The sequence below is a fragment of the Erithacus rubecula genome, assembly GCF_903797595.1.
Source record: "Erithacus rubecula genome assembly, chromosome: 1".
Lineage (NCBI taxonomy): Eukaryota > Metazoa > Chordata > Aves > Passeriformes > Muscicapidae > Erithacus > Erithacus rubecula.
In genome coordinates this window covers 23,113,021-23,136,755 of record NC_136658.1, presented here as the reverse complement: position 1 = coordinate 23,136,755, position 23,735 = coordinate 23,113,021, and the positions used below count along the sequence as shown (strand labels likewise).

At 42.7% G+C, this 23,735-nt stretch overlaps 2 protein-coding genes across 6 annotated transcripts in view; both read right to left on the bottom strand.

The window, feature by feature from the left end:
• Positions 1 to 124: 124 nt before the first annotated feature.
• Positions 125 to 13,922, bottom strand: LOC306802116 (beta-1,4-galactosyltransferase 3-like). 4 transcript variants are annotated; one of them, XM_079305920.1, is made up of 6 exons: positions 13,370 to 13,922; positions 7,750 to 7,985; positions 5,012 to 5,202; positions 4,288 to 4,410; positions 1,582 to 1,686; positions 125 to 728 (listed from the first exon to the last, which is right to left on the bottom strand). In XM_079305920.1, the coding sequence occupies exons 1-6, from the start codon at positions 13,605 to 13,607 to the stop codon at positions 569 to 571; spliced, it is 1,053 nt and encodes a 350-aa protein (XP_079162046.1). In that variant the 5' UTR covers positions 13,608 to 13,922; the 3' UTR covers positions 125 to 568. The 4 variants fall into 4 exon arrangements, with proteins under 4 accessions (XP_079162046.1, XP_079162047.1, XP_079162048.1 ...); XM_079305921.1 differs by having other exon boundaries at positions 125 to 710; positions 13,370 to 13,912; XM_079305922.1 differs by lacking the exon at positions 4,288 to 4,410 and having other exon boundaries at positions 13,370 to 13,913.
• Positions 13,923 to 15,225: 1,303 nt separating this feature from the next.
• The window catches only part of LOC306802134 (galactosylgalactosylxylosylprotein 3-beta-glucuronosyltransferase 1-like), a 31,111-nt gene continuing 22,601 nt past the window's right edge, over positions 15,226 to 23,735 (bottom strand). The window contains exon 6 of one of the 2 annotated variants that reach the window (XM_079305962.1): positions 15,226 to 20,955. The gene's annotated coding sequence lies outside the window, so the exon portion shown is untranslated. The remainder of the gene's footprint in view (positions 20,956 to 23,735) is intronic. The other variant, XM_079305963.1, reaches the window with a different exon arrangement.

Here is a 23,735-nt window from a genome sequence, read left to right as displayed (position 1 = left end):
AGGTCATTTAAACAGTGGTGATTCAGGTCAGAAAAAAAAATCAGGGATTTAAACTCTGGTTTGTCTGGTTTCAGGGCAACTTTCTCTTTTATTACACTCTTACTCAGTATTCTATAAAACTCAAGCCAAACACATAACTTCATTTATTTTACTCAAATACACAAAAGGTATTTATAGAACTGTAACTGACTTCAACACCTTCTCAAAATCCAACATGTCAGAGGCCAATCCAACAGAATGGCTTGCATCTCAATTAACATTTAAGTATAAAGCAGGACAGAGCTATCCAGCTACAAAGGACACAAAGGTTCCAGAAAACTTGGATCAGCTTACTGTTACAGAGAGATGGCTTAGGAGTTGGTTTTACAGCAACTTGGACAATTTTTATAGTAAGCCACAGACTGCTGAGTGGCTGTCATACCCTGTTCCTGGAGCCTCTTCTAAATCTGAAACAGTTTGAAGTGAAAGGCAAAAGGGTTAATCTCAGGTGGGGCAGACTCCACAGGAAAGTGGGAGGTATTGGCTGAACACCTATGTGGCACCCAATCTCTGCTTTTGTTTTTGTCTCTTAAGAAGATGGGGGAACATATCCAATGTCCACAGTGATCTTGGTATAAAGAGGATGCTTAGTCCTGGAAAGGAGCCTGAACTGTAATGTATTCATTCCATCAGCTTTCCATGTTTTTCTGGTGTTGTGTCGGGAAGGAGGCCTGAGGGAGGAAGAATAGCTGTAATTAGAAGAGGGTAACATTTGCAGCTGAAGCTGCAGAAGAAAGAATTTTCCTGACGACAGAAAAGCCCTGAGACAATTCTTCATGACAGAGACTGAACAGAGTAGAGTGAGTTCACACTGAGTATTCCAAACAAGGAGGACAGTTCGAACTGGACCCTGATTTGAGAGGGAGACCAGCGAAGTGGCAGCTGTCAGCAGCTTAGAGAGACTAGGGCGTGCAATGCAGAAGTCTGCAGCCACGGTGTGCATAGGCAGCTGTAGGTAGGTTTTGACAGGGTTGTTATGGAAACCTGAGTTTTGAGATGATAAAGAGAAATGTGCACTGTCACTATGAGAAGCTGCCACCACACTTGACCCAACACCCTCCTCCAGCTCTTCTATATAAAACAGTCTTTGATAAAGCCTCTCATAGCACCTTTCTCATGTCTTCAAAGTAGAATATTGCTTTCCACTATTTTAATGGCACATTGTAACTCTACACAGACTGAACAGCAAACTTTTAATATTGGCAACTTATAATACAGTGGCTCTTCAAACTGAAATCTCTCTATTTACAGGACAGGCTGTAGTTTTTTCTTTAAGTTTTACTTCCTGTATAATTTCATGTTGAAATCTGATGTGTTAGGCTAGCTGGCATGTATCCTTCACAAGAAGAAGGAAAGGCAGGGAAGTAGGAGAAACCCTTCAAATGTGAAGATAGGGGTCAAATGACTCAGTTGAAACTGACAGGGGCCTGCTTTTAAATAGCCTTCCTAAAGGGTCAGGCATAGGTAGCCTTTGCCGGGGAAGATGACAGCAACAGCCAACCTGCCTCAAGGCCCAGAGCAGCCCCCAGCCCCACCAGGTACCTCCTCCAAGGCTCTTGGATCTCTGTCACTTCATTGTAGTCTATCACTCGGTAGCGCCCAAGGTGAGGTGATGTCCGGACTATTTTCATTCCTGCTAAATGAATCCTTTAAAACACCATGGAAAAGTGTTTGCTCAGACACAGAGATGCCACTTCCAGGCTTATGGTCAGACATGATTTTCAGTGCTAATGTAATAAAAACAAAGTGCAGAAGAAGCACAGAGCCACATGATCTTCTCTAGCGAGCTCTAGGCCAGGCTTGGGCTAGAAAGCACCCAGCTGTAGTGCACTTTGACAGGGCACAAGGGGATTACAGCAAACAGGGAATGAACTACAACATACAGAGCATTCCAAAAGCAGTTCCTAAAGATGGACCTTTTGCTGCCTAAAGCTCCATCACCTAAACTTTAAAGAAAAAAAAAAAGACCTTGCAGTTTCTGAAAGGAAGCCAGTCCTAAGTTTCAAAACCAGATTAAGCCTCTCAGGTCTTTGAGAAATGCCATTTATTCAGACAGCCTGATTGGACTGGTTCATAAAAGATTAGGGATAAATACAGGCAACAGACAAACATATGTAAGCTTAGCTGCAGGGCAGTTAGATAAGAAAAGAGGAACTGAAGGCTCCAGAACAGAGCTTCTAAACCCAGCATTTGAGTGACTTTCAAGTAACCCACAGCCCACTGCTGATAGCACCTATGTTACTTTGCCAATAAAAGGTGACTTTAATACTGCTAGGGCTACCAAACCTCTGTTATTACACGACAGCCCTTAGGCAGAGAAAATTCCTGTGAATGTAAGAATTAATGTTTGCTCAACTGAGGTTATCTAACTGGCATGTTTGCAGCATTTGACTGCATTCCAGTGGGATCTGATATAGCAGGAATGTTATAAAGCTGAAAGGCTACAGAATTGAAAATATTTGTTAGGCTAGAGCCATCAGATGATTATAACACTTCACTGACAGCATTATAGTTCTATAATTTTAGCTGGAGTTTTAGGCAAAGTATCTTGTTTTCTGAACATAAGCTTATGACACATTCAATCATAAAGAGACAAAAAGCAAGAACACTAGCTTTGCTGTTACAGTTTTCTGCTTTGCAAGTAAGACTAAAACTGCACTGTGAATGCATTCATTTACTGTTAAGAAGAGCCCAATAGACTTTCCTGTAGCTGAAAATCTTAGCACAAGTGGCTCCAATTAGAATAGTGTTTTCTTCTAATAAAAGGTAGATCCTGGTATTTGCTAGAACTTGTATTATAGAGTACTGCAGTCTGCTAACTATGAGTAGCAGCTGGCAGGCTTTTTTCTCATTAACTCTGCTTTTAATAAGCAGTATCCCAGAAAAAAAAAAAAAATCTGCACAGAAGTCTGAAAAATTTGACAATTAAATGTAAAAAAAAAAATCATTAATTTTTTTGCTACATGGCAAGAAGTGCTTGAACACCTCTTAAAATCCAGATCCCAGCTGGTCATTGAAAATTAGCCAGTTCATTCATAACTTTTGCAGGTTGAGACTTCAGAATGGGAATAAATCATTAACAAGAATTGTCGATGGCCTCCATGTATCTCTGGGACAAAACATTGCTAATCATTAGTGTAAGTTTTCTCTGAAAACATTGGCTCTAATTACCTTGCAGAAAGGGCTATTTTGGGAGCTATATAATTCATTTGCCTTCCAGGATTCTCGTCAAAGGAGAGCACTCATATGCATAACTGACATGACTCTTCCCTGGGTTCCAAAAACCAAATTACAGCTGAATAGACCCAGCATTGTAGTACTTGATGTAAAGACCTATTTTCCTGGCATTCTCCTTTCATAAATGCCGACTCTCTAAACAACCATACAACCTTTTAGTTGGCTTTCTCTGAAAGGCAAAGGAGGAATTCTATGTTAGAAAATCTAGCTTTCAATTCCTAGATGAATACTTTGAAAAAATCCCGTGTAACTTGTCACATTATGTAAGACAAAAATAACAAAGGCTTCCATGGTCAGTTTAGTTTTATAAACTCCTCATGAGCTGCCTCAGTGCTGGATCACAAAGGTGCACAGTGCAATTCTAAAGCTGAATAGAGAAGCTGCAGCCATGATTCTGTACTTGAAGAATTCGCATTAGACAGAGCACCTAAACTCATCTATAGAATGCTGCTGCCATGACAACCAAAGTACAAGAAAAACCATCAACTCTTGGTGTCACTGACTCACACTGGTACACAGGCTCCTCCATCACCTAGCAATGCGGAAAAAAGACAATTCTTTGTGTTCCTTAATGCCAAGTATCAGTGATTAGATAACACATGGAGCAACCTAAATGCACTTAACTTAAATTCCCAGCTATCTGAGAATTAGTTAAGTACCTTCTTATTCGTCAAGCTTGCAGATTCCTTGCCTCCCTTGGGGCTGTCAACATCAGTGGAGGCACTTGTCAACCACAAGTGGTTATAACCCCTTGCACTGAAGGCAAAAGGATGTGAAATAACATTCTGCTCCCCAGAAATGAGAAAGCTTTGCTTTCCCAGCACACAGTGATTGGATTCATAGGTTCTGAGCATCTTCTGACATTAAGCATACCCAATACCAACAGCATTTGAGATTATAATGATAATGCAAGCACTTTAAGGAACAATGTCTTTGGTTCCTTTCCTAGGGTGCTGCTATGCTTCATTTGCCGGCTTAGATCGATTTCAAGCCTGTCCTGTGCATTAGTACCTTGTAGCAATGTCATCATTTTCACCACCTTCACCCCAGTATGTGTTAGGAAACCCATTCATCTTCATGTAATGTTCTGGAGTCAGAGCAGAGACACCCCCAAAAAAGGATTTGTATGGCAGACTGAAAGAGAAAACAAACAAGCAAACACCACCCTCCAAAAAAATCCAGTCAACAAAAATCAGTTTACTGTTGAAAGTTCACTAGTGAAGACTAATGCCTATCCTCCACAACTAAGTGTGATCCAAGTCATGCATACATTAATTGCATACTTGCAGGCAGCATATGACAATGCCAAACCCTGAAACAGTAAACCCAGTGTAATTCCCATTGTGTTTCATTCCCCTCATTGTATACCACCACCTTCCCCCAAAACTGATCAAAGTGAAGGTGGTTTCAAAATTAATATCTTGGACCAGTATCCTGTCACATCATATTCCACATGATCTCATAATGCCACCCTATACCTTTTTGCTTGAAGTCAAACAGAAACCTGCCAGCCATTTGCCAAGCTGAGCTAACTGTGGAACAGGGAACTACAGGCAAGTAAACATTCAAGTTTGCATGCTTGAGTCAAAAATATCCTTTTCTAGGAAGTCACTACAGCAAAATGAACACACAGAAAACCTCATAAAGGTTGTGTCTTTCACTATTTTTACCATACTTTCTAACAGAAAGTGAACCAACTGGAATATATCCACAGAAAGCAAACAGAGGCACTTACGTGTACTGAAACTTATCCATGGCGCTGGCCATATGCTTGGGATAATATTCATCACAAATGTAGAGGTTATAATCATTCTCAGGCACCAGGTCAATATCATGCAGGACAAGGCAGTCCCACTCTTCATCCTTCATGGCTTCCCGGACACCAACATTAAGCAGCTTTGCTCGGTTAAATGAGCCAGTCCCCACCTGGAAAAGAAAACCTACATTTCTTCACTAAAACAACAAAGATGATAACTCAGATAAAATTTTAGTAAAAAAAAAAAGTCAAGTAAAAAAAGCCTTATTCAATTGAATGAATCAATACTGGCTGCAAATTCCATGCACCCAGCTTTGAAAATGTCACCCATCCTCTTCACAACATTCTCAACAATTGTCAGCTTTGCTGTGTCTGCCAACAAGGGCTATGCACTGTTGGCACCTGAAGAAGGCTGACTTTCAAGAGACCCATAAGCCAATCCTCAGGTGCGCATTTGAACAGGAATACTTTTGCCCTGACTACTGTTTACTAAAACTTACAAATAACAAAAAGATCTTGGTCAAACAAAAAAGCTTCTTTGCCCTCCCAATAAACTACTGGTTTTAACTGATAAATCAAAAACTTGCTTCCTTGCCACTCATCTTTTGCAACAACAGTTCATGTCAGGTACAAAAGGCTGTTTGACCTGCACAGGCTGCCCCACAGCAGTGCCAAGCCACATGTTTGTATTTGATACAGACTAAAAATATCCAGCTTCACTTCAGCGTTTAGTCTCCAGTAGTCACACTGACAAGCTACAGACAAACATGACGCAAATCTCAAAAAGAGAAAAACACAAATTATTGCTGTACTGGGTTACAAAACGAAAGTGCTAATGTGGGGTGTAACCAAACTCTGTATTCTACTTTCCTCTACATCATTTTCAGACAAACTCTAACTGATGGGTCCTTTGCAGTAGCTGCCCAGTGCACAGCCAGCCCTCAGGCTACAGCTAGTTGTCAAATCAGATGAGGAAAAAAAGAAGCAGCTCTGCGGAGGCAGGATAATGTTTCTTTTTCTTCAGACCAGTAACTCAGCTGTGGTAACTCCCTCTGGTGAAGCAGCAGTCCTACCCACCCTGAAGGGTCTCTGCTAAGGGGCTGTCATGAACTCGATGTCACCAGCAGAACAGCCAGCAGCAACAACCACCAAGGATTCCAAAAATATTCTGTCTCTCATAGGACTACAGCACTCCATTGTGAAACCTCCTGCCCTGGGGGAGATACCACCTGAACCTGACCAAATATAATCTTGATTTGGGAACTTGGGACACCAAGCTCAATTGCTCAAGGGACCCAGATGTGAGATGTTACATAGTGATTTGTGTCATTATGAAAATACACCATAGGATCAATACAACAAAAATACTGAATCCAAAGTAAAGCATGGACATGAGACACACAAAAAAATCGAATAATTTCATTGTATTTGTTTAAATCACTTTGTTGTAAATTGTTCATTTTTTTTGTTTGCATGTATTTTTGTTATTTTCACTATAATAATGAATTGTATCCGCTTTTATGTATAAGGAAAATGAGAGCTTGTTTGAACATGAGCAGGCTTGTCCCTGCTGTTGCCTGCTTTCTAGAAGTGTAACCTGACAACATGTTCGAGCCTTGTCCAGACCTGGTGGGGACTTGTGGCCACTGCTGCTTGAGTGCTGGCTAACAAATTTGGGTTTGCTCGGACCTGTACCCCAGCCCAGTGGGCATGTCACAGCCCACCAAGAAACTGCCTATAAAAGGGCCAGTGACCAAAGGTGGGACAGATGTGTGGTGGAGCGCAGACTCCCCACATCCCCACACTGCGTTGTCTGTTCCTTATCAACAAACTAATAAATTGACTTATTGATTGCCCTACCTGATTGTGGTGAGTCATTTATAACAAAGAGGAGGACCAGATCTTCTACATAACCACCATTTTCAACACTGTAACCATCACTTAATAAGACTGTGACCACCATCCTGACCAACAGGGGGACTCTGTCACTTCAAGCCAGTGTTTCTGTATTAATGCATTTATCATAATCTTTCTTTGAAGTTGTAATTCCAATCTGAAATCTTTCTCAAGGTGATTGTGTGGGGGTTAATTTCTCCCTCTGGTTTACTTTCAAACCAGCAGAACCATTTGTCACAGTACAAAATGGCTTGTACTGGGCAATTGATTCCGCCATACATGGGAGAAGCAGCCTTGCCTGATAGACAGGCCTCCAGGGAACAGTAATAGGACAAGATTCGGAACCAGACAGGGATTTGACCCAATGGTTTCCTGCCTGGGCTGCACAAGCTATTGGTCAGAGAACTGGGCAGCCTGAACTTTGAACTAATCACAAGTGCTTGTCAAGGAACATCAAGAAAGGTATTTAAGATGAAGTTGAGAACAATAAAGTGCTTTATGTCACATGGATCACATAGTGTTGTGTCTCTGTCTTGGACCCAGTATCACATTACCCAGTCCACATTACAACCACTTAGTGGTTGTAATTTATACCCCCAGGAATAAAAGCCACGACAGAACGAATTAACAGCAAAATGATGATCTTGACAAGTGGTATTTCAATCATTAGCAGGCATGGAGATGGGACAGCATATCTGACCTCCTCTCAGCCCATGCATAAATAGTATTTCCACATCAGAAGAGTCACAATTCTTGTTCAGAATGCAACCCTTAAGTGGTGCAGCTGAGCTTCCCAGCAGGCATATTTGACTTGGATTTACCTGCTGAATCAGGTAGATAGTGTAACTGAGCTGCTGGCGCTGCAGGAAAGGATGGATATAGTAGAGAAGATGATGAAGGTACTTCTCCTGGTTCCTGTAGGCCACAAGGATGGCGGATTTGTAGCGGGCAAAGCAGTGAGGTGGCCTGTAGTGGCCACCAGGCTGAACAAAAGGATTTCTTTCCATGATCATCCTTTCACTAGGGAGCACCCGGAAGGTGATGGTTAATGGACCAACTGTAAGGACAGAAAAAGGTACAAGTAAGATCAGTGATGTTTCTCCACTTTTTTCAGACCTTCCAGATCAGCCCATGTTTGCTCCTTCAGACAGCAGCCCCACCACAGAAGTGTTAACAACATCCATGCAGATGTGGCTCTGTGATGAATTCCACTGCTGCCTGCTGGCCGCTTCTCCCTTCTCCAGACAGCGCAGCACCAGGAGGACACACTATCGGCCACGCATCCTGAGTCCTGGCATGGCCAGCAAGTCCCACTGGGCTGCTGCACACCTGCTTCTCCCTGGGATTGGCTGCCTACTACAGTCTTGTGTTGCTTTGATGAGATCCTTGAATAAATGTATTCACTGAAAGAAATAATGTTGAAAATGAACAGATACATCTGTTTTTGCAACTCATTTAAAAAATTTCTGTAAGCCTCTTTCAAAAGAGATTCAAGGACAAAGATGTGCAAGTGGCTATTCAGCAGGTCAAGGGAGGAAGAGTTTAAAGCCTGGATGAATACAATTGCTTTAGGAAATGTCAGCTCTACCTTTAAAAGTATTTCAAGTTCAATTTGATATTATGATCACATGCCACAATGGCTGAATTTGCCATATTATTTCATTTGACACACTGTGATAAGCAGGCAGTACTTCAAAATGCTGGGAGAAGCAGATGATAGACCTGAGAAAGAGGAAAGATGTTATATTTTCAGGAACAAGCACAGGATAGCAAAGGAAACTATAAATGATTGCTCCTCTACTCAGCACTTCATTTTTAAATACAAAATATACTGGCTATGTTCAAGTTTTTGCCTAATTAAAAAGAATCTGCATTTTTACATGGATTCTTCCATTCTTCAGATGGAAATATACTGACAAGTCCTAAGTGAAAAAGAATCCATACAGTGTCAATACCCATTTTAACACAAATCTCATTGTTACAATATGAATTAAACAAATTCTACAATTATCTAAATGCCTGTCCTCCTGGGTAATGAGAAAAGCTTCCAGAAGTAGCAGAAGGCTTGCATTTATACACAAATCAGTGTGTCTTAATGGTTTCCTACAACTATGAACTTTTAAGAAAATAAAACATGGATGCAGAGCAAGATTAACATCCAATGCTTGAATGAATTAGGGAAAAACTTCCACCCAAATCATAATTAGAAGCTGGTAGTTTCAAACAACAGTTTTATCCAAAAATTCATTGTAGGCCATGCTACTAAAGGCAAAATGTTTTTTTTTTGCACCATAAGTCTGTAAGGCAAGTTTGTTGGTGGTGGTGTTTTGTTTTGGTTTTTTTTTTTTTAACAGCTATAAACAAGATTTTCTTTTTTCTTTTCTAAGCTGATAATTAACGCTGTTTTCAGTACTTGTAAGTCAGACTTTCTCTTAAACCACTGAAATAAATTATTCTCTTAAAAACATTCTGATAATGAAGCCTGAGAGAGAGCCAGTATTTAGGTGTTTAGAAGCTTTCATTTGAGCAGAAGAAGGTACATGTGTATTTTAATACTAAATTAGCAAGTGAGTCCAGAATATGCTTCTTCCAGTCCATCCTATATTCAAGTCTCTGCTACAATTCTGACAAAAACAAAAAAATTGAGCTTGCCCACACCCACATCCTGTTTAACTGACATGGAAGGAAGCAACATCCCTCCACTGGTTTTGGGGGTTTGGGTTCTTCTGGGTTTGACTGGTTGCTTTTGGGCTGATTGCAGGTTTTAGAGCGGTAACAAGATTTAAGGACTGAATTTGCCTTAATTCAAAGCATCCATTATGAACCTGTAGTTCATATTGCTGTTTAGATTTTTGGACTTGCTAATTATCAGATCTTTCAAGCTAAAGCACCATTAACCACTGATTTGATGACAAACGGAGCTTGCTAAAGAAGTATTATATATTGTATTCATGGATGTCAACTATAAATCATTGCTCTAAGGAAAATACAAGAAAGGGAATTAATACTTTTTATTCTCTCACAAAGACAGGGTTTTGTTTTCAATAAAACAATTGGGACTATGTATTGCAGAGTAAGATTCTGCAGCAAGAATCCTTAAATTCCATAAAAAATAAGGTCTTAATTTGAACATGAGGGTAGGAGTAAGATAATGTGAATAGCTTCACTCCTGCACTCTCTTTCCATACCCAAGCATACCATTCAGGAGTGTAACATTTGCATTTTCCAGGTTTTTCAAGATATCATGTTCTCCCATGCTGGCTCCATACCTCAAACAAATCAACTCAGAAACTCAATCTAGATTATGCCAAGGGAAAGGGAAAAAAAAAAAAAAAAAAAAAAATCAGTGTGATTTATATTCCCAAAACCTCTGGCTGCCCTACACTCCTAGGCTACAAGCTACATTCTGGCTCTCATGTCTCCCTGCTGTCCAACTAACAAAAGGCTAATGCACTCTAATCAAATTAAATCCCAAATGTGAACAGAGTAGTTGCAGGCTGGACCAAAGAGAGATAAATAAAACTGCCAAAGCACAGCCTTGGAAAAAGAGGAAAAAAAACACCTTTACACATATTAGGAAGCATGCAATCCCTGCTGAGGCAGGGTACAGAACCAATACCCTGAAGTGTCCAAGCAATTTTTTCCATGGCCTGGTTCCTAAGATGTTTCTGTGCCTGTACCATCACACAGAGAGTGTTTAGTGAATATGAAACTTCAGTGTATAGACTTAGGTCTCACAATTCCCTGGCTGTGTTAACAGCTGGTGCCAGTGACAGCATGCTCCCTGCTTGCTTCACTTTCTAGGAAACATATTTGCCTATCAGGGCACCTATTGACTTTGACCATATCTACCCCACCTTATGAAAGTAACTCCAGGACTTCTGAACTCCTCCCTATACATTTAGAGTTTGCAGCTGTAATTACTAAGTCCAATCAGAATAATCAGAACTTACACAAGATGAACAAAGAGGAACATGGGTGAATGCTACACTCAGATACTGCAGCACCACACACAACATTAACAGAGTCATACTTGTGTAATTCTACCAGTGCTTGGGAAAAAAAAAAAAACAAAAAAACAACAACAAAAAAAACCAAAACAACAAAGCAAAAATCAGACCAACAGCTTTCATTTAAGCATCAGTTTCTAATGATAGATTACAAGGCTGCTACAATGGCACCTGAAAATAAATCTCAGCATTTTAGCACTGTCACCTTTTTATTTCTCTTTAAATCCCAGAGGAGAAATGCTGGCAGCAATAGAAAATATAGCAGGAGCTATTTAATACAACAGATGGTTCTGCTCATGAAAAGGTTATGACAGATGGGAGTGAAAGGCAGTAACTACTCTAAGAAAGGCTTGGAAAAAACCCTTCCATAGCACGAAAAAACTATAAACAGCAGAGTTACAGACAGAACTTTCAGCTTTTAAAGTCTTCAAGGGCCAAACCAACTTGTTCAGCACCTACCATGCATGAAGGAAAGTACCCCTTTAGACCAAAAGAGAAAAAAATAAAGCCAAGCCTTCTAGCACTAAACATCTTCCTCATGAGAAGAAAAGACGAACTGAAACAAGAAATCTTAAATGCAATGTGAGAAAGCCAGATTTTGAATTTAAAAGCTACTTAGTTATGTTTAATGAAGTATAGCCCTGTCATATAAGCACTTCGCTTCTTCTAAAAGCAGAGGAGGAAGAAGCAGGCAACAGGTTATTTGTGTAGAAACTTTAATCTTTGAGGAAACTCAAGAAATTTATTCACAATATTAGTGAAGACACTGAATACCTGCAATGCTTTTCAAACTGTTGGTCACAAAACATTCAGTGGACACCACTAGGTGTTTAAAAAGTACCACTAGTCAGCAGGAATCTAGTTCCTCTAAGGGACAGATAACTAGCAATTATACTTTAACTTTCTTCACAGCCCTGGAAGAACCAAGTTGCTGCAGATTCAGGAGACAGGAAATAGATGATCTGCAAGCTGATTTATATTCAAACAGTCATCCAAATGATCTACTACATATATAAAAGGAAAAAGTACTGCACTTCATAAAAGCCCCGATGCAGAAACCATTTGGCATCCTTCCAGGCACTTTAACACGCTTTAGAGTGGGCACAGTGACTTATTATCAGCGCTGGAGGCTGAGTCCTCAAGAATTGATTTGAAATCTCATTTAATAGAGTGTATGAAATTAATATTAAAAGGCCTTGCTCTCTCCAATATAATCTTCCAAGAAACATCAGTCTCACGGGAGATGATGGCAACAACTATTCAAGATATTAATAAAGTATTTACATCTCAATTCATATCTGTCTGTTACATACAAAACAACAGACAACTCCCTCATAAAACAGCAAGCTTCTCAGTTAAGAAAAAAGCAAAACACCTGAAGAGGTTGGCATGCAGTTGGCATCTAAGTTGGATGCTTGACACAAGAGCACTAGCTTCCCACAGAACTTCCACGTGAACCAAGGTCAATCCTTTGCTCCTAATGGGCTCCATACACAGTGATCAGCTTTCCTACAAAAGCAGGGCCACTACTGAGCAGCAGTCCAAGGCTAGATGTATACAACATTTAGACATGCAGAAACCTGTGCAGTATGGAAAAACCTGACAAGAGTAACTTACTACACAGTACTCGAAGCTACAGCAGTGCATGCTGATGGAACTTCACCCATTCCTGGCCAGCTGAGTCAAAGGGATTCACTATTGCCTGAGCACCACTACTTTACTAGCAACACACCTGCTTTTCAGGTTTGACTTCGTACTGACTTAAAATTTCTCAACTGTTTTAGTAATGTAACAGCTGGATGAATGCTGCTTCTAAGATCAGCTCCGGTTTGGTCCTACTGTGAATACAAATTAACCAGTGAGCAGACTTTCACTCGAACAGAAGTTTCTAAGCCTGAAGGATGTGTAACAATCATAGACTAAAAGACCACCATGAAGAGCACGGTGCCAAGCTACATCCTCACACAACCTCCTTAAGCTGATTTAAAGTCAATTTAATCAATTTATATTTAACTACAAGGTTGATATAAGGCTAAGACAAAGAACCGAGGAGTTACAGTCAAAGTCAGAGGTCAATATTATGCAGTTTTTGAATCGTTGGGCCATTTTACACAGGCCAAGAAAAAAAAAAAAAGCATTACTAACTTGGTCTTATCACCATGCACTGTTCTCACTCTTGCTCTAGAATTTTGACATCTATGTAACCAAACTCTTAATATTGGGAAATTGTAAGTCAGTAAAATACTTTTCCTCACATAAGCAATAAAAACAACACGAGCTATTAACATGAAAAAAATTAGTCATTGTAAGTACATCAGCACACCCGTTTCAAAGTTTGACGAAGATACAACTTACATTTATGACACGTTCAGGGTTATGAAAGAGGTTCTTTCAAATCACTTTTCCATGGTGTTTGAAGATTAATACCTACCCAGGACTGGGGACTGCGCTGAGCAGTACGACATTGTGTCCTCATTGGGAGCCCGGGTGAACAAGCTGAGGTTTGTGTACACATCATGGGGCTTCGAGTAATCCACCACCTGAGGCGACTCTAAAAACCCGCGAAACACATCCGAAGGTCCACCTCGGTAGAGGATCAGGATAAATATTGCTTGGAATACAAACACAAGCAGCAGGAAACAATGATTTTCCATACGGGAGACGAACATAGTTTTTAGCCCATGCTCCAGGATCAGGGCGCTGAGGAGCTGAATTGCCTTCCACGGGCTGTCGTTCTACGTTCTGGGCTACATCGCTGTGCAGACCTTCTCCTCCTCGTCCTCCTCCTCTTCCAACTTTCTGAGGCGGCAGCGTGCTCCCCTAGCTGGGCTTCATAAGGACGCCGAGAGCCAGACGTTCCCTTCCCGGAGCGACCTGTGCCAGGCGGCCTGGAGGAAAGAACGAGCTGCCCAAAGCCACCCGGCTCAGAGCCCCGGGGCAACGGCACAGACTCGCTGAGGCACAGGCGCAACACCCACCCTCCCCCGCCCGGCTTCCGGCGAGACTACAGCTCCCAAAATGCATGGCGGGGCAGCGCCGTGTGGCCGCGCGGCATGCTGGGAGATATAGTCTTTTCTCCCCTCAGCGGCCGCCGCTGTGGGCGAGGGGGGAGAAGGTTGGGGTGGCTGCTAGACTATGCCCCGTGTCGTCTCCTTGGTCAACACCTGACTGCTGTCTGCACTTGGTTATTAAACTGGCCAGGGAGAGATGTATGGGAAATGTAGACATTCCAATGGACTACCCAGGGAGGTGATGGAGTCTCCATCCCTGGAGGTGTGTAAGGAAAGACTGGATGTGGCACTCAGTGCCATGGCTACTCGCCATGGTGGTGTTTGGTCATAGGTTGGACTCTATAAGCTCTGAGGTCTTTTCCAAACTGATGGATTATGTGATTCTGTGAAATGGATACACCTCAGCCAGTGCCTAAAGGGACCACAGCAGCCTGGCCAATGAGAGGCCTCCTGCCACAGCCATGCTACCCTAAAAAATTTCAGCTTTTATGCTGCTTTCTTCTCTGGCTGATTTTGTAAAGAGATGTGGCTTAGATTGGGCTGTCAGTCATCTGCATGCTTGCCCACTTTTGCTTAAATGCAGGAGAGAAAAAGACATTTTATAGATACTAAATTCCTACATGGATTCAAAGAAGAATTGGCATTGGCCATGTTTGCATGGAAGAGAGTTAAGAGGAAATCTGTACCTGTGAGGGGGAGCAGGCCCCCTGAGCTCAGCATCCTGCTCCAAGGCATAGCCGCTGGCCAGGCAGCCAGCCCATGTGTGCTGGCCCAGACCAGGCACAGCACTGAGCAGGCCCAGACAGACTGCGAGTCTCTTTCCCTGGAGGTATTCAAGAGCTCTCTGGACACAGAGGAACATGCTCTAGGGGGCCCTGCTTGAGCAGGAGAGTTGGACCAGATGATTGCCGGTGGTCCCTTCCAGTCTTATCTGTGAGGTGATTCATAAAGCGTGTGCTGCTGTTTGCCTTCCAAATGGGATGGCATGGGAAGAAGATAGCGGAAGAAAGTGATAGCACTTTTATGAGGAGTTGGGAGGACTCTTGTTTCATAATTGGGCTGAGATATATGGGACACATCTATGGGAAATTTGATCTCAGTCATTCTGCGCAGAACTACCAATTATTCTATTAAAGTGAATTTCTTAAGGCCTGGATGTAAATTGTCATCATTTCACATTTAATTTTAACTTAATTGGGTTTTTAAATTAAAGAATGTAGAGAACATTTTTTTCCCCCAGGCAAAGTCTTGCTTTACTGAAATCCACACAAAGCTGCTGCCACAAAGGTTGTTTTTTCTGTACACCACATTTTCCTTGTGCCATTCCCTCTACAATTACAGTAAAGCCACCCTGCTTGCCTTGACCTTCATAAAACCAAGCAACACTCACTGTTCTGTTGATAGCTCCAGCAAGTACAATGCCAAGGACAGGAAAGAATTAATCTCTGCATCAGCTGTGAAACACAGAAAGAAATCAAGTTTTTCATGGTATGACCTGGGGCTGCAGATGGCACTTGTTTCAGGGCCAGAAGTGCTTTATGTTTCTCTTGCAATCCCTCCTTGGGTCAAAAATTTCCTGCTATGAAATCTCAGTGTAGCAAGAACTTGGACAAGGCATGTCTGCCTTCCTCTGTCTTGGAGAAGCGAGCAGCTGGACCCATTAGAGCAGCCCCACATCAGTGGCTCTGCTATCTTCCTTGCAGTCAGGGCTTAGTTGTAAAAATTGCCACCCCGTGCCAGTTGTTGGGCAGAAGCAGGTCAGATGGAAACAGCCTGCCCCTGTATTTTCACCTGTGCGTATATTTGCTCTCCAGACTGGAAAACTAAATACAGCTAGGCAGATCAGCTGTCTGCAGAGGGGCCAGCCAGCACCTGTTTCTGTGCGGGCTTGGAGAGTTGAATCTTGAGGAGTGTCTCCCTAAGGAACCAAACCAACCACAGTTCCTCTCCTTCCCCTTCAACCATCAACACTAAAATGAGTGGATCATAAACCCAACCATGAGGCTTTTCCTCACCAGCAAGCAAGTAAGCTGGGACTGGAGAGCAAAGTACAGGTCCATACTTCCTGGTGCCAGCAGGTCTGAGCCTTTTCAAGGTCACAGTGCTCCTGTTTTAAACAGAGCTGTGGAAACTAGGGTGTGTTTTGAATTAAAAATGAATTGGTTAGCTTAAATGCCAAAAAAAAAAAAAAAAAGTAACTATCTCCACTGAAGTGTGGAAGGGAAGTGGCAGGCATTTTAGCAACCTTTGAGCAGAGATTTATTGAGGGCAGTGATGGAGGAAAACAATATGAGACTGGATCTGTAAGAACCAGGCACTGGGCTGGCTTCACAGTCAAAGGTCTGCCTTTCTTGTTTTCACACAGCTCCCTGGGAAATTAAATTGAATGCATAAAAAAAACCAAACAAACAAACCAAGAACCCAACCAGACGAAACACCATCTTCAACAGAGCTTGAAATTAAGTTTGTGCGAGAGCCTCTGGATTGTCCTAAGGGAGGAGGCTATCCCTCCCTCCAAGTGCAGTTTCACCTCCAGTCAGGCCTGAACATGATGAGAGACTGAGAGAAGTGCTTCACTCTGTTTAGTAAGATTCATTCTTGCTTGATCTTTTTCTCTCTCCTCCATGCCCTGTCTCCTGGGGGCTGCACTAGATCCCTGTTGAAAGCACAGCAAAGTGACTTTGGGAAGCTCTGCCTTGAAAATGCAGGGTCCAAGTAGGGGAGGAAGAGCTGGTGTAAAAGAGTGGTTGCTACCAGGCTGGGTGCTCATACAGTACATCATCCAGTTCCCTCTCAGTCCTCAGGGTTTCCATTAAGGCAAGAGGAAGGTAACATTACTCCTTCTACAGGTGGATGCTTTCAACCAAGCAGAGCTGTCGCTCATTTTTGAGGAGTGAGGTGGTTTTAAATCATGACACTGTGTTTTCTAGTGAGGTGGATGTTTCAAACACTTTGGCCAAGCAGTTCTTTCTCAGCCTTTTGCAGGATCTTGGCTTGAAAACTTCACATTGTTCTTCTAGCAACACCTTTGTGAATGTGATTTTTTTTTATGACACAGGTATGAATTGGCTTGTTCTCTGATATACTAAATTTTCAGCATGGCTTCCTCAGAAGAGTTTTAAAACTGCTTCCATTTTTCTGAGAGGTGGATGCCCTGCTGTTAAAAAACCCAGACAGCTGATGTCATGTACCTTGGACCAGTGATAGAGTGAATTAGTGAGTGCTAGAAATAGGACCTGGATATCCAAGCTTCTCCCAGGCTTGTGGAATAGCCAACGGTGGCCTCCTGTCAAGCTGACATTTCACTAATACAGCTTGCAGCACCCTTCCTTGACTGCCTGCCCTATGTTTTGACCACCACTCACTTCTGAGTCACAGTCAGAGCCTTTACAGAGCAATCTCGGTAGGGATGGGCACCATACCCAGAATGACTGCTAGAGACCACGGAGTCTAGGTGATATTCTCCGGTCTCCTATTTCCTTTATCTTCATAATGTAGCACTAGTCTCAGAGACCTGAAATATTTTTGTTTGACTTTCTCTTGTAACATTTAGGTCAGAGGAAGAGTGAAATGAGTAACCTTGAAATGAGAACACCTAAAATAGATACTTTACCCATTATAGATTCCACTGTGTTTTCCTGGAAAAGGAGTAAGCACTTAGGTTGCAGACAAGACAATGCTATATCATACTATTCACATCATATTTAATAATGCTTTAGTATCATTCAATATAAATAAATAACCTTTAAAAAGTACTTTCTCGACATTCTCTTTTGTTCATCAACAGTTTTTTCTGCAACAGCGAAGGTTAATAATATTCGTTGGTTGGTGAGCTGGATGAATCTCAGAGAACATGAATATCAGGTACTAATATGCTAGTAAAAACCAGGCACTGGGATGCTTTCTCTTATTTAAATACTTCAGGCTTGATCTGCAGCTTCGCTCCTTACTGCATTCATTTCCCCTGAAGCCTTTAACCCTGTCAGCTGCTTCTGTCCTGTGCTCTCCCACCCTGCTCTGCTGGTAAACAACCATCTTAACTTGAGGTGCCTGTTACTTAACCAGCCTCACCTGATGCACCTTGGCCAGCAGCAGTCCTTGCTGTCCTCGGGCTGCTTTACAGGGAAAAGAGTGTTTGTGCTGAACAGGTCCATCTGTCTGCTAGCATGGCATATCAGCTGTGTACATTCATGCTGTCCATACAAGGTCTCAGTTCTGTACCATGTAGTGACTGACAGAGCTTCTTGATTCACAGAAGGTCTGCTCCACAGGGCCAGGCTGGGGCAATAATGGAAATGGTGCAATAGGGCTGGTTTTGAGAGCTCACTCTGAGCAAGACTGAATTGACAGTGTAGTACAGACAGAAAGAGTAATTTTGCTTTCTTGTAAGGATGTAGAAAGAACAACTCTCTAAAAACATGTATGTGGTGGGATCTGTTGCAATGGGAATGGATCCTTGCTACAAACACTCACTGGCAGTGCCTAAACCCTGTGTAGGACCTGTGTGAGATTAAAGGCCAGAGAATTAATCACCACATCTCCCCTTGTTTATATGGGCAGAAACCTTGCCCATCTCAGGAGAAAATGGAGGATCACAAATCAACTCCTTTATTCCTTTGCTCTTGCTCTTTCATTGAAACCACAAAGAAGGGGACTTAATCTTGGATTAATGTTGGGTAGAAGCACTGAACCCACCTGCCTGGTGGCAGGATGGGCTCGCAAAGCCCACTGGAGTGCACGCCCTGCTACCTTCTGCAGAGGGCAGGACAGAAAGCTCTGACAAATGCAGAGTGAAAAGCATTCTGTGGTTGCTGGACTTCCTTCATGCTGTCTGGTGCCTGTAAGCTCTGTAAGGACCTTTCTACAGTCCAGAGAATGCATTGCTTTCTCAGCCTATTCAGTATTTTCTTCATACTGAGAGAGCAGGCAGGGTGGCCTTGTACTGCTGGTGTGTTCATCCAGACAGACCCTGGCCTTAGCCTCACTAAATGCAGTCTCCATTTCTCTAGTAGTTGCCTGTTCTTTGATTTCTCCTGTCTCTCTCTCTGAAAGGAGGCATCTCATCCCCTTTGCCCCTCCCATACTTTGGCCCCTACTATAGCAGGATGTGTTGGCTGCTCCTTCTCCATTGCAGGAATATGGACCAACTCCCTCTCTCAGATACCCTTCAAAGAGCCCCCTCCATGGAGGCTTCCTGAGATCCCATGGGGACTGCCTGCTGAGTAAGGCAATCCTTTGCTCATGTTTTTACCCCAGTGTGATTGCTTGGGAGCCAGAAACTTAGTGCCACCAACGTTTGTTACATAAAAGAACTGTGATTTCCTTCACTGTACTGCCCCTCTTGCTGTGTTGCTGATTATTTTGTCAGTTTAAGATACCATTGTAAAGAAACCCCAGGGAGCACATATTGGTGAACACCAAGATCTACTGTTCTGAGGCAAGAGAGAAATATTCTTTCTTCATGAATATGTCATATGACCTAAGCTAAAAACCAAAACTAAACAAGGAATAGGCAGAGAAGAATTCTAGTATAAAGAAATCAACAAAAAAATAAATTTCCTGCTAGCCCTGAATTTCTTGGGCAAGGGATGATTCCGTTGCTTATAACTTTCTCCCAGCTGTGAAATCCTTTGTGTGTTTTGAATGCCTTAAGCCATGTTTCTCATGGCCTAAGTGAAGAAGGTTTTAAAGATCAGCTCATAGGGCTTTCTGGGTCATTCAAGGAATCTTCCTGGAAAAGTCACAACGACACCACTCCCCACGCACACATATGGTACCAACACTTGTGCTTTTAATCCAGTTCATCCTTTCTTCAGTCCTCATTTGCACCTCCTGTTTTGTAGGCTGCCTCCCACCTGGCTGTCTTCTTGTTTTATTGAGGGAAAAGGAAACCCTTCCATGTGACACTGACTGCTCTTTCTTCACAGCACCGCACACTCCTTTCAAAGTTCAGCTGGAAAATCTTGCCACATTTGTTATTTCAGTTGTCATGTATGTGCTCAAGATAGGTTTCCCAATGATGTCTCCACATTCCTTGATGTTCTCACAGCAGATGACTGCAGGCTGAGGGTTCCTCTTCTCTGAGCACTTCTCACCCACCTGCCTCTCAGAGAGTTGTCTTCCTCTCTGGAGGTCTAGGAAGCAAGTCCATGCCCATGATTTGAGGCTCCTGAAGCACCTGATAGTGCTGCAGCAGGCTTCCAGACCCTGAGCACATTCAAGTCCACCAATCTTTGCCCCTACTTTCTGCTCTCTGCCGCAAAACATGGAGGCATGGCCTCTGAGGTACAATACCTGCCACATCCCCCAGAGCAGGAGAGGAACTTCATCCAGAGGGGTCTGTGCCTGGGGTTCTCAGATGGCATTTTCCAAAACAACCTTAAGTGGAGACAGTAGAAGATCTGAGTTGAGGGATAGGCATCAGATCTCTTCTGAACTCCCAAACTCCAAATGAAGTTCGTCAGTACAGCTTTCTCTCCAGTGTTGGAGGCTGTGTACATATCAGACTGCATCCCTCCAAGGGAGATACTGTCATGCCAGCTTTGCTTTAAAGCTGTTTTGAGAGCACACCAGCCTCAGGCCAGCAAGTCCATGTTTGTGCTTTAGTGGCAATTCCTGTCCTTGAGCTACTTCTCTTCACAGTTGCTGTGCTGATGCTGAGGTTTCACAATATGCCAGGAGAGACCTTGGGAGGCACCTGCACCCATCCTGAATTTCAGCCTCTGTACTGGCACAGAGGAGAATGAAGATCACATCTAGTAAGTTTTAACAAATGGTTAAAAGTACAGGGTCCAGTGGGGAAGGGAAACAGTCCTCTCTCAGGGCACCACCTCAGCTATGTCTCTCCTTATTACCACCTCTTTGGGCAAGGAAGCTGTTTGGCGTGGTGACATTTGGGAGTGTTTATCATCCTCCAGCAGTGGAGCAGAATGCTGGGCAGGACAGGCAGGGTGCACAGTTACTATGGTTGCTGATGAACTTCAGGAACAATCACAGCCCTCTGCCTCTGTCAAAACAAACACAAGGTGAGGTAAGAAGGTGCAAATACAACATCCAGTGTAACAGGACTATCCTCCTAGCTCAGACAAACACCTTTGCAGCTATTAGTAAACATGTTCCTCAACAACACTGTGCATGGCTTTGGGCTGGGATATAGCTGAAGAACTTGCTTGTTCTAGCTGCACTAAAGTCTTACTTGCAAGATTTTATTTATGAATTAGAGAATGTTTCTGACTGATTTTTTTTTTTTTTACTTGCACTTAAAGACATTCTTTTAATTTTTTTGATAATTTTTTAGAAGAGTAGGAAAATGAGATCTGAGGATTTCTATTCAGTTTGTCTGGAAGCTGTTGAAATGTAGATGAACCTTCTCTGTTTCCAAATTTCACAATAGCAGGAGTCCTATGCTAACCTAAGCACATTCTTTTTTGGAGGCCTTTAAATAAAGCTTAACAATAAGAATAGGTAGTTTTTATGACACTAGTCTTCTGTGATAGTTTTCAGGACTTTAACAAAGAAAAATTTGAGGTGAAATTAATCTCTGTGTCCTGTTTTCAGAAGGCAAAGCCTGTGTTTCAAGGGTGTTTCAATACAGTTGGTAGGGATGTATGCTGTGATACCTTTTGGCTGCTCTGTGGCAAGCAGTCATGCAAGCAGTCCAATTAGAAATTAGGAGTACCAAATCCCACACCAAGCAATGTCTGCCTAACTCACATCTGCAGAATTTAGAGGGAAGGAGGCTCTGGGAGGTTTTGGAATTAACTGGCTTGATCTGATCCTCAAGGAGGACTAATTGGCAGGAGGGAAAGATGGAAATATTCTTCCTATTGTGTCTAAGAACAGAAGATCCTCAGGGGAGCTATTTTGCATCTTTTTTTCTCCTCAGGACTGGCTTATCTAGATCATGTCTATCAAGGTTCCGAAGCTCAGCAGCCTTGATAGTATGGACCTCCAATACACTGTAGCCTTCAGCAGAGATCTCAATTTAAAATTTCAAGAGATGCAATCTAATGGTTTTGCTTGATTGCCCTTGATTGTCAAGCAATTTACTTTGCATGTGTTTCCTGAAGTAGATGACACCTGCCAACTTGATGTGTCAGACCAGCTGCCCCACATGACAGACGATGCAAAAGGGATTGTGGTCAAACTGACTGCTAATGAAAGTGCAAAGATCCTTAAAAATCAGCAGGGCTGATCCAGCCAACAATCTGCTTGAAGCCATTGGAGAGGATGGCTTGGATAAAGGTAGAAGTTCTGCTGAGTGAATCAGTGACAGTGTCTTAATCTTTTGGATTGGTTGATTTCCTTTCCCACAACAAATGACTCATGGGGAGCCATTCTCATGAGACTCCATGGCTGGTGCATTGCATTTCTTATGGAGGATGGCTGAGTGTTTGGCCAAGGAGAGAGGCAAGGACAAAAGTGCTCATCTATAAACGGTACATTTGTGAAAACATCATGTCTGCATTGTGCATCTCCAGTGGAGCAGTCAGCCCCGCCTCTAGTAAGTAGGCAAGGCAACTCTCTCTGAGTTTTTATAGGCCTGTCCATCCTGTACAAAGTGAGTGATTCCTCCAGAGCAGTTAACTGGACTGAGTCCTTATGAGCCAAGTTTGGGCAATCATAGCTTTAGGCAACTGCAGACTCAGCATGGGTGAATGTGGGAAATGATCCTGTTGCTGCTAGTGGATCTCACAAAAGCACTGATGAAAAGAGGAGCTGCTGGCTAAGCACAGGTATCTTGCATCATTTATGGGTTTCTAGGATGTCTGTAATATTAATAACAAGCTGTCAGAAATGGTACAGGGTTTGTGCCCTGTAGGAGGGACAAGTAGGTTACCCCAGGGCCCCTATGGTGGCACCAGGAATCTGTGTTTAGATGAGTGACTCCAGTCCCTTCCATCTGCTGCTGGTTGTGCAGGCACTGCGATTGCTTTGCACTATTTTTGTGGCTATCACTCAGAGATCATGAGGTGCTGTGGCATGAATGCAGCTAATAGTGATGCACACAGGAGATCAGTGCAGGAGTTGAAATACTCATGACTGTCTGTATAAAAGCTGACAGTTTTATTTCTTCTGGTAGAGCTGAGGTGTATATTGGGGACAAAACTAAAAGTACTCTTGGAATATCTTCCAAAGTAGGACTTAATCATTCAGCATCCTCTGTCCTGACACAGATATGAGTCATTTCAGAAAGAGCTGGGTACTCTGAAATTGGGATACTTTTATTCTTTTGGGACTTTTGGGGCAGGAATCTGCCCTTGAGATCAGAGGGCATAACATCTGAATGCTTCTTCATCATCATTCTCCTTCTAAGAACATATAAATGATCTCTGGTACATTCCTTCCTCACCTGTGGTGGTTGCCATAATCACCCATCCTGCTGCTGAACATGGCTCTGTGAACTGCAAAGGCACTTCCTAGTACATTCACCATCTCACCTCAGCAGCAGATGTACTCCTGGCTCTGGTAGCATTGGTACCAAGCACTTCAAAATGAGAGAGTCTGTGTAGGTTGTGCTTTGGTTGTTCCTGTTCTGAGGTGCTTTAAGCATTCCATCAGCCTTTCCCTGCTGCACCCACACCACAGCTGTTCATGCAGGATAAAAACTGAAGGGGCATGCATGAAGCACTGCACAGGTGGCAGGGCTGCTTGGACAAAAGATTGCCTGGAGAAGTGTGATCTCATAGGACAACTTCCACACCAAAGAGAGTTTGGAGCTGGATGAAAGAGTCCAGAGGCAAGGAATTTGGCTTGTTATTAATACCTGAGTGAAACTGGGGGATT

Coding starts and splice junctions, on each gene's coding strand:
- LOC306802116 (XM_079305920.1), bottom strand. CDS start 13,607: ATGTTCGTCTCCCGTATGGAAAATCATTGTTTCCTGCTGCTTGTGTTT. Junction 4,411..5,011: donor ATGGATAAGTTTCAGTACAC/GTAAGTGCCTCT, acceptor TTTCTCTTTCAG/TCTGCCATACAAATCCTTTT. Junction 1,687..4,287: donor AATGATGACATTGCTACAAG/GTACTAATGCAC, acceptor GGTGTTTTAAAG/GATTCATTTAGCAGGAATGA.